The 9,413-nt window shown below is 32.1% G+C and overlaps 1 protein-coding gene across 4 annotated transcripts; it reads left to right on the top strand.

The window, feature by feature from the left end:
• The first annotated feature begins 5,895 nt into the window (after positions 1-5,895).
• LOC21392840 lies at positions 5,896-8,898 on the top strand. Of its 4 annotated transcripts, none has more exons than XM_010098981.2 (2): positions 5,896-6,197; positions 7,276-8,898. In XM_010098981.2, exon 2 carries the CDS (start codon positions 7,298-7,300, stop codon positions 8,633-8,635), a length of 1,338 nt encoding a protein of 445 aa, XP_010097283.1. In that variant the 5' UTR covers positions 5,896-6,197; positions 7,276-7,297; the 3' UTR covers positions 8,636-8,898. The 4 variants fall into 4 exon arrangements, with proteins under 4 accessions (XP_010097283.1, XP_024021933.1, XP_024021931.1 ...); XM_024166165.1 differs by lacking the exon at positions 5,896-6,197 and adding an exon at positions 6,283-6,354; XM_024166163.1 differs by lacking the exon at positions 5,896-6,197 and adding an exon at positions 6,399-6,480.
• Positions 8,899-9,413: the final 515 nt, after the last annotated feature.

The following is a 9,413-nucleotide window of genomic DNA, read 5'->3' as shown; positions in this document are numbered from 1 at the left end:
TTCCCTATACTTCTTTGGAGACATATAATACATTTTTAGTTAAAATTTTTATCTCTTACTCTTAATTAATACTCTTTTAGTCAATAACTATATTAATTAAAGGGTATAAGTAAAAATCATGAGTTCAAATAATTCTCTCTTTCCCAATATTTCGTTGGAGACATATATATCAAGTTAAAGGGGATTATGGGACAAGTCTTCAAGTAAATTTCTTTTCTTTATTTTTTTTATTGTGATTTTAGCCTAGCAACTAGCATTTAAAAGTCATGGAGGTACAATTAAATAGAACACCCCCTAAAACAATAGTGCCACATAAAGCCCATCAAAGTTGCCATATTTTCAATATATATATATATATATTATATGTATATAAGTATTGCTATACAATTCCGCGGAGTTTATTATCATTTATATATATATATATATTATTAAGTCATCATCAGAATTTCCTCATATTTCTTTGGAGACATATCAAGTTAATGGGATTATGGCAAAGACATATAATTTTTAATTTTTTGTAATTTTTAAAATCATTGGTTCCTAATGTGAAATAGGCAGGCACCCCACTATAGATGTCCTTTTCTATAGTTTATGTTACAGCACTAAGAAGTACATATATTACACTTGAAGTGCTTCTCAATTCCCTCAAACAACATCTCAATTTTGTTTATAAATGACAAAAAGGCTAAAAATTATTAGAGGTTGGTGAATTTGAAAACAATGTTGCATAAATAAAGCCCCGTTTATTTTACCGATTCGAGTTTTACTACAGTAAAAAACTCTCAGAAACAGTCACATCTAATTTTTTTTGTTACAGTAAAAAACTCTCACATAAAATTACATCTCAACTCGAATTAAAAACTGGAATCAGCAAACTAAACGGGTCCTAAGAGGAGACTGATTATTTTGCTCCATTTTTTTTTAAATTCCTCTAGGAGAAACTAGATCCACCAAAAGTGAGTTTTCAACAAACCAATCCATAGTCTTGTGGACTTGTAAAGCCATATTAGTGGTAGGATTAAGCTTTGGCTTCTCAAACTTTGTATGGATAATCTATAAATACGCCAATTGCGGCATTTCATACTCATAAAAGGTGACAACTTGGGAAAAGTATATAATGGTAGATGAAAAGTATACTAATTCATCAAATTCTACCCAACATGTCTAATCCAATCTATCTATATCATCCAGAAAAGGGAAAAGAAAGGAAAAAAGACAATTGTGGAAGAAGAGGGAAAAAAAGTTTTCCCATCATTGTCATGGGTGACTAATCTTAGAGCCAAGGGGTTCCTTGAGAAAAGAGAGGAAAGGAAAGAATTCAATTAAAAAAGAGATATGTATAAAAAGACGTTCTAGAATAGGAGTAGGACATCCCATTAATGGTGGGTGTTTTTAAATATTAGATCCTGATAAAATTACTTTAAAATAAACAATCATATAAAATTAACAAAATCAAATAAAAGTATGATAATTCAAGATAATAATATTATTGTTAAGGTATTCTGAATTAACTTTATAAATACTTCATGATCTTTATACCATGTTTTAACATGATCTTAAATTTTGAAAATGGTTCATTTCATCATAATTATGTACCATGATTTAAAATACCTCGTACGTTTGTTTAACTAATAAAATGACAATATAGGACTGCTTATACTTTTATAAATGCCCCCAATTATTAATTTTAAGTCAATTTCCCCTTAAGTTATTACTTTTGTCTAAAATTGACATAAAATCAATGATCCATAAGAGGTTGAGGAATATTTTGAACTGTTTTAATACTTCATGGGCGACTCTTTCTAAAATATAGAGGCATAGTAAAACATGGTATAAATTTTAGGGGCATTTATGAAATCAATCACTGTATTTTACATTACTGGTTAAAGAATTTTTGAAAAATTAAAATTAAGAGTCCATTGGTTACTGAAGAGTGGTCATGCAGGCAATCCTGCCTCAAAAGTCTACTTTGGACGGATTATAAGATTTCAAAGTGACGGTTAGAGATCATTTAAGTGACCCCTAGCCCTCCAAAGTCATTTGAATTAAAATGCAAAAGGACCCCACCATAATTAGTTATTTATTTCAACTATTTGTAGCTTTTCAACAATAGCAACTTCAGGTTTGAATTTGTGTAACAGAATCCTTGGAGGAGCTTTGCTAAATAATTTGTTAAAATGGGGCCCGTTTAATTCGTTGATTTGAGTTTTTAATTTGAGTTGAGATGTGACTTTACGTAAGAATTTTTTAATGTAACTTTTTTTTACATGTGATGATTTCTAAGAGCTTTTAGTGTAATAAAATTTAAATTTTAAACTCGAATTGACGAAATAAACAGGACCTAAAGCTTTTACCTCTCATTGGGTGACTTTTTTTTTTTTTTGGGTAGAAAAGTGAGAATCCTCCTAAGTCATTCATTCTTTACTTTTAGGCCCCTTGATTAGTCTAGCATCTTTACTTTGAATTTACATTTACATTTCTTTTTTTTTTTTTCGTAAATGTATATGAAGGACAAAGGAGAGATAAACAAAAAAAAAAAGTTTATAATACGTGGATGGCACATGCAAATTGGAATTATTTGTTTTCCATCTGTTGTATTTTTATGTAATTAAGCTGTCACCCAATTTTTCAAATTTTCTTAAAATTATTTTATCAAACCAAAGAAGCTATTTGCCTTGCTAAGTGTTCTTGTTTATCCTTTTTTTTTAATATCTTTACATTTATGTCACTATTTTTTTACTATTTTTATATTTATGGCACTCAAAATATACGTTTGTGTCACTTAATTTTTTTTTCTGATTTTACTGCACCACTTCTATGACATAAACATTAATTAGTACTATTTTGAATGGTATTTTTAATTTTCTCTCTTTTTTAATGGATGAAAAAGGTAGATTTATTCATTTTGTTGCCATCTCTTCCTATCATCTTTTTCTTATATTTATGCAAGCTTTCTTCTTTTTTTTTTTTTCTTTTTTTTAAGGGAAAATGCAACCATATATCAAGTTAGGCAGGTTGAACACCTTCTTCTTTGTCCTTTTATGTTTTATCTTTGGTTAAATTATTAAAGACGGTTCAATAGTACATATTCTACTCAATCTTTGACTTTAAACTTTGCTTTGATCTATAAATATACAGGGAGAAAGAGGGAAATAGGCCAAGACTTGAGATGAATTAAAATTAATAGATCAATAGTTTATATAAGTTAATAAATAGGCTAAATTACTGTTTTTATTCATAATTTATCTGGTTATGAACCATAACTTAACAGGTTATTGTCTATAATTCACAATTTTTATCAATAACTTGTCTGACTATAAACCATAACTTGACAAGTTATGGCCTATTAATTTCTATAACTAAAAATTTATCTATATACTTTCTTAAGCTTTTCATATTGACTAATTTTTTACTATTTCTCAAATATATATATATATATATATATATTCCTAGCAGAAGTTTTCAGCCTTTGCGCAGAGAAACTGTAAAACTCATGAATGGCTGTAAAAAAGAAAGTCCCTAGAAAAAAAAAATGGGGGAGGAGAAAAAAAAAAAAAAGCTGCAAAAAACAGCATGTGCATAATTCTCAAGATTTTTATGGAGCAAAAAGATGGAACTCCTCTGACGCGGAGCACTAGCAATAGTGTGATTTGAATGAGATTAAATCAGAATTGCATTGGACTAAAAACATCCGAATTATCTGATAAATACTAAAAAAATATTTAGCAAAAATAAAGCTTAAAACAATAATTTGCGCACAATTTTGTATGTTGCTTTTCTCTTTTTTCCTCAGTGAAAGTGAAATAATATGTCGTACCCGTGCTCTCTATTTTTGTTTTTTTTACAGGACGTACCCAAACTCCACTCCACTTAAATTCTCAGGTTTCGTTTATTTCACCGATTTGACTTTTCAGTTTTAGATTTTTACAGTAAAAAGTTCTTAAAAAATGTCACATTTAACTTTTTCTGCTACAATAAAAAGCTCTCATAAAATGTCTCCGTTCACTTCACCGATTCGAGTTTAAAATTTAAGTTTTGCTACAGTAAAAAGTTCTCAGAAACAGTCACATCTAACTTTTTTACTATAATAAAAAGCTCTCACATAAAATCACATCTCAACTCGAATTACAAACTCGAATCAGCAAAGTGAACGGGCTATAAATTAAGAGGTTTTAAGCCCGTAATCTCTATTTAATGCCACTATTAAAATCTATTAGAAACACAGGTGAAATAGAAAGTTAATTAGTATTTGATTTCTAAATATTCATGCACGCCAAACACATAATCTCACTATTTTAAAGAATAAAAAATAGAAACATAAAAAAAAAATCTCTCATAAAAAAAAGAGCTATAGAACAATGGTCTATTATCGCTAACATTTGATCTCACACATGTTAGGTTCTCGTTTGTCTTTGCATAAACAAGAAAATGATTGGTTTAGTTTTAGAGAAACCTTGATAGAAAATAAAATCTTTTTGTGGTTCGGGAATTAAAGGTAACACTAGCAAATGGCTATATTTATTGAATTAATTATAAAAATTCCACCCCCCAACTATAATTAATTTTTTGGTCCCCCATCTATTAAATTTTAACGTATAATTTTTTTAAAAAAATTCATGAAAATTAACACACAATTAATTGTTCACTGAATTTTTCAGTGACCCTCGTTTTCTTTGTTTGACATGCTATTTTTGTTAAAATTCTAATGGAATAAGGTTTTTCTTTTTTTTTTTTTGTTAATCTTTCATGCATCATAAGAATAAATAATACGTTTTAAAGATTGGAAACACGTTTGGTTATAAGGGTTATAGTAAAAGCAGAATATGTAATTAATGCATTTTTTTTGTTGTTGTTGTTTTTTTTTGGGGTATAAACAAATTCCAATATTTTGTTTAGCAAGGGAAAGCACTAACATAAGTGAAAATCTCAATAAAGTTGCACCCTAGTTGCAGAAAAGTCACACATACACACAAATGTATATACATATACAAAGTATACATACTATATATATATATATATATATATATATATATATGCGTGTGCTTGGTGTCCCCACGGACCCCACCTACAAAAGCGCACTGAAACCTGTTCTGATTGGTCCAACCAAGTCGAAACGCATGGGGCGGTGTACCTGCAAAACCCATCTCCTTCTTTGGCTTATTATTAGCATAAGGGTATTTGGCATATTCACCCCTAAATTTGCAGCATTTTTGACAACTTACTTTTTAAACTTTTAATTTTAATAATTTATTTCTCTTGTAAAAAGATTGTAATTTAGCCAATTTTGAGGATGTCATGTTAAAAGCATCTCTAAGAGAGTTTTTTAAATTTTAATTAAAATTGTTAAAATATTATTTTAATTAGTAATTTTTTAGTGAGTTACTCTAATTATATTTTCTACTTTAACTCAATATAAACTATTTTAATATTTATTAAATTTAAAATATAAACAATTTTATTAAATTTATAAAAAAATCTTTACATTTATTACAGTTAAACAAATAAAATAATATAAAAAATTAAATAACTAACCACTCCATATTAATTATATTTAGTTAGTGTGAAAGATATTCTCTAAAATATTTAATCATTTAACTAATAATTAGAGTAAAAAAAATAAAAAAAATTAAATCATTAATTATTTTAACTAAAAAATAAAATGATTAATATAATTAAAATTGTTCTAAATTAATAATGAAAATGTACCTTTAAAAAAACTCAACATTTTAATTCAAATTATAATATAAATAATTCTTCAATTCTCAATCCCTGGAATTTGACAACAAAAAAGAACACACACACAAAATATCTATCTCATTCATATTAAACTATTACTAATCTACTGTTCATGGAAGAAAACAACAAAACATCCATAAATACTGATCCACTTGGTACACGTATACAAACAGGAGAGAGAGAAAGATAGAGAGAGAAAACCCATTTCCGACAAGCTTCAACACACGCATCTGAAGTTTTTCATTTTCCCCAGTAACCGAAGTTGTATTCTTTTGTGTAGTTTACTATTATTAAACTAATTATTCATCATTCATTTTCTCACGGTGTTCAAGGAAGTTCCATATTCCACTGTTCGGTTATTGTCCAACAACGGAAGAATAATCAATCACCACCTCGATTCACGAACTGGGTCGTGGACAGATCTCGGTTTCGAGCCAGGAAAAATCGGTTTGACTTTTGAGGTAAAACAGCCAAAAGCCAAAGAAAAAAGAAAAAGATAAAGAGCTTGTACCAATCTTGGGATTTTTGCTTTCTTCTCTTTTTGTGCTTTTATTACTTGTTTTTCATTTATTTATGTTTTAATTGCTGTTGGAGAGCTCAAAGGAAGGGAATTTCAAAGTGGGATTTTTTTGGTTTTGTTTTTAGAATTATGTGACGATCTGGGTCATTGTCTTTTTTTTTTTTTTTTGCTTTACCTCTTTTTACTCCCTTGGATTCCGGTCGTGGTGTTTCTGTGTTAGAAAAGTAGGTAGCTTTATTGGAATCTGTTCATATCTGGCGTTTTTTGCTTCTTCTTATCTTATTAAGCTTTGGGAATTTTCTTGGTTTTTAGTATAAGGATAATAATTCACTTGAAAGGTTCAATTTTGTTTTGTGGGGGTTTGGATTCTGGAGCAAAATTCCCGTTCATTTCAGCTTATCTTTAGTTTTAACTTTCTGGGTTTGGCTTTAAGTTCTTGGTTTTTCCTGATTTTGGTTTTGTCTGCTGCTTCTAGAGTTGTTCATCCAAAAAGGGTCTTTTTTTTAGTGTTTTGAAGAATTTTCTGTGTTGATATCTTCATCTCATAGTTAATTTCTGGTACTTTGCTACTGAATTTTCTTAAACTTGTGCTTATTTTGGTTGTCACCCTCTTGTCTTTAGTTTGGGTTCTGGGTTTTGAAGGAAGCAAAAAAAAAAGTCCTTTTTTTGTGTGGAAAATCTGGCTTCTGAATATATATATATATATATATACATATATATATATGTATATATATATTCCTTTTGTGTATCTCAGCTTATGACTTATGCTAGTACCTCATAGCTTATACATAAATCTCTCAACAACTGGGTTTGATAAAGAACGTCTTATTTGTTAAATTTTGGGTTCTAAATTTTATGACTTTTCCTTTTCTGGTGTATCTTATGCATTATATCTATACATCACTTCACAAAATAATTTTGAGCTTTTGCTCCAAAAATCCCTCAAAACTTTCTAGTATTTATATTAATTCTTGGGTTACTTTTATTTTTTCACACAAAATCTTCTTGTGCTTCCACAGGTTCCAAATCTTCTAAGCCGCCATGGATTCCCCACAATCCGTTGTGTCTCCATACAAGAACTCTGCCGATTCTTCCGAGCATGAGAAGCAGAAATCCGACTTCTTCACCACCAGAACCTCCAAGGACCTCAAAACCAACGGCAAAGATTCTGCCCGACACAACAACAACAACAATCTAGAGCCGTCCATAGGCCTCCTCCATGTCTACATCCACTCAGCCAGAGACATCCACAACATCTGCATTTACCACAAACAAGACGTCTACGCCAAGATTTGCCTCACCACTGATCCAGACAAAACAGTCTCCTCCACCATCATCAATGGCGGAGGCCGAAACCCGGTTTTCAACGAAAAGCTCGAGCTCAGTGTCAACACCATTGAGTCCTCTCTCAAGTGTGAGATTTGGATGCTCAGCAGGGTCAGGAATTACCTTGAGGACCAGCCTCTTGGCTTTGCCTTGGTCCCTTTGTCTGAGGTCTTGATCAACAATGGAGAGTTGGAGAAGGAATTCTCACTCTCCTCCACCGATCTCTTCCACTCCCCGGCGGGTTTTGTCCAGCTTTCGCTTAAGTACACCGGGGCGTCGCCCGCGGTGATTGTGAGTGCGAAGCCCGCAGCAGCCACCAATTTGCAGGAAGATGGTGATGCTGATATATCTGAGTCTCCTATCACTAGTGAATTGGACAAGATTGAGTTCCCGGATCCTAAGATTGCGAATGAGGATCAGATAATGGTTTCGGAGTATTTTGGATTGCCATGTACTAGTTTGGAGTCTGATGATACTAGCTCCGAGAGCTTGGTCAATGCTGGTGGTGAAAATGTTGTTAATGATCAACATGATGATGTTGTGGAGAGTTTCTCCAATGCCGAGACTGTCCAGGCTCCTCCGAAAGCAGTCGATTCGCCACCAAGCGTGTCGACGGCAAATGGAGCTTTGTCTCCTTCGGTGCAAGCGAGCTCGGAGTCTTCTGAGGCTCCGGCGGGGGAGAAAGCGAAATCTCCGGACAGGAAACAGGCCAAGGAGAAAGCTGTGGATGGAAAGGATAGTGAGAGTGATTCCTCTGGTGGGTTGTCGAGTGATTCGTTCACAAAGCCTGTTGTGACTGTCAACATTGAGCCTGAGCAGAAGGTTGTGCAGCAGGAGATTGTTGACATGTACATGAAGAGTATGCAACAGTTCACTGAGTCCTTGGCGAAAATGAAGCTCCCTTTGGACATTGATCCTGCCGGGACAACGACAACGTCAACGACAACCCCGACCTCCATGTCCTCCTCGGAGAATTCGAGCTCTGATCCGAAGTTACAGGCCGCGAAAAACAGCGGCTCCCGTGTGTTCTATGGGAGCAGGGCTTTCTTCTGAGCTTTGTGTTTTGCCAAAAAGTTAAAGTGGGAATTTGGCAAAGGTGACTTAGAATTTTAGAGAGGCAAAAAAAAAAGAGAGACTAATACTAGTGTTGAGAACTTTGGAAAGTCTAATAACGTGTCATGTAGTTGTTGTATCTTGTATTTTGTATCTTCCTTTTACTTTTGTTGAGATGTTTTTAGGTGATGATGACATGAACTTACTCAGTATGAGCTTATGAGCTTTGTTTTATGTATGATGAACTATTTCCGTTACATTTTCTTTCCTCTTTTCTGTAAGATTTCATACTGAAATAATTGAAAAATCAAATAGGGTCATGAACTGCTGAGGCTATTCATATGTAAAATCATGTGAACGATGATATTAGTAAGGTCCCACATTCACGTGGTGATTAGAGGAAAAAGTTAAAAGTTTGATTTGTGGAAAAGCGCAAGTTGTTTTTCTTCTTTGGCCGTTTCTCATGAAATCATTAGGTTTATAAGCCATCATCATATCTTTTCAATCTCCATCAAGAGTGTGAATTGGGGCCATGGTTATTAGTGGGGGTGTTAAACTATATATTTATGGCTCAATCTTGAGGCAAAAATGTACTACTTTCTTTTGCTCTAACCTAATGAATGCTTGTTTCTGCTCATTAAAGCAGAAAATCACAAAAAGCAAAAGCACCTTGTTCACAACTGCTTATTATAAAAAATTAAGTTCTACAGGCAAGCTTAACAGGAAAGATACCACTGCAAACAAAGTCTAAAAATTGCCCATTATAAATATATATATA

The sequence above is a fragment of the Morus notabilis genome, unplaced genomic scaffold (assembly GCF_000414095.1).
Source record: "Morus notabilis unplaced genomic scaffold, ASM41409v2 Scaffold1708, whole genome shotgun sequence".
NCBI classification, from domain to species: Eukaryota; Viridiplantae; Streptophyta; class Magnoliopsida; order Rosales; family Moraceae; genus Morus; species Morus notabilis.
The sequence above is the reverse complement of the archived record's forward strand: the minus strand, read 5'-3'. Positions and strand labels throughout refer to the sequence as shown.

Excerpts from the sequence above, each read along its gene's own strand:
- LOC21392840 (XM_010098981.2), top strand. The coding sequence starts at position 7,298 with ATGGATTCCCCACAATCCGTTGTGTCTCCATACAAGAACTCTGCCGAT.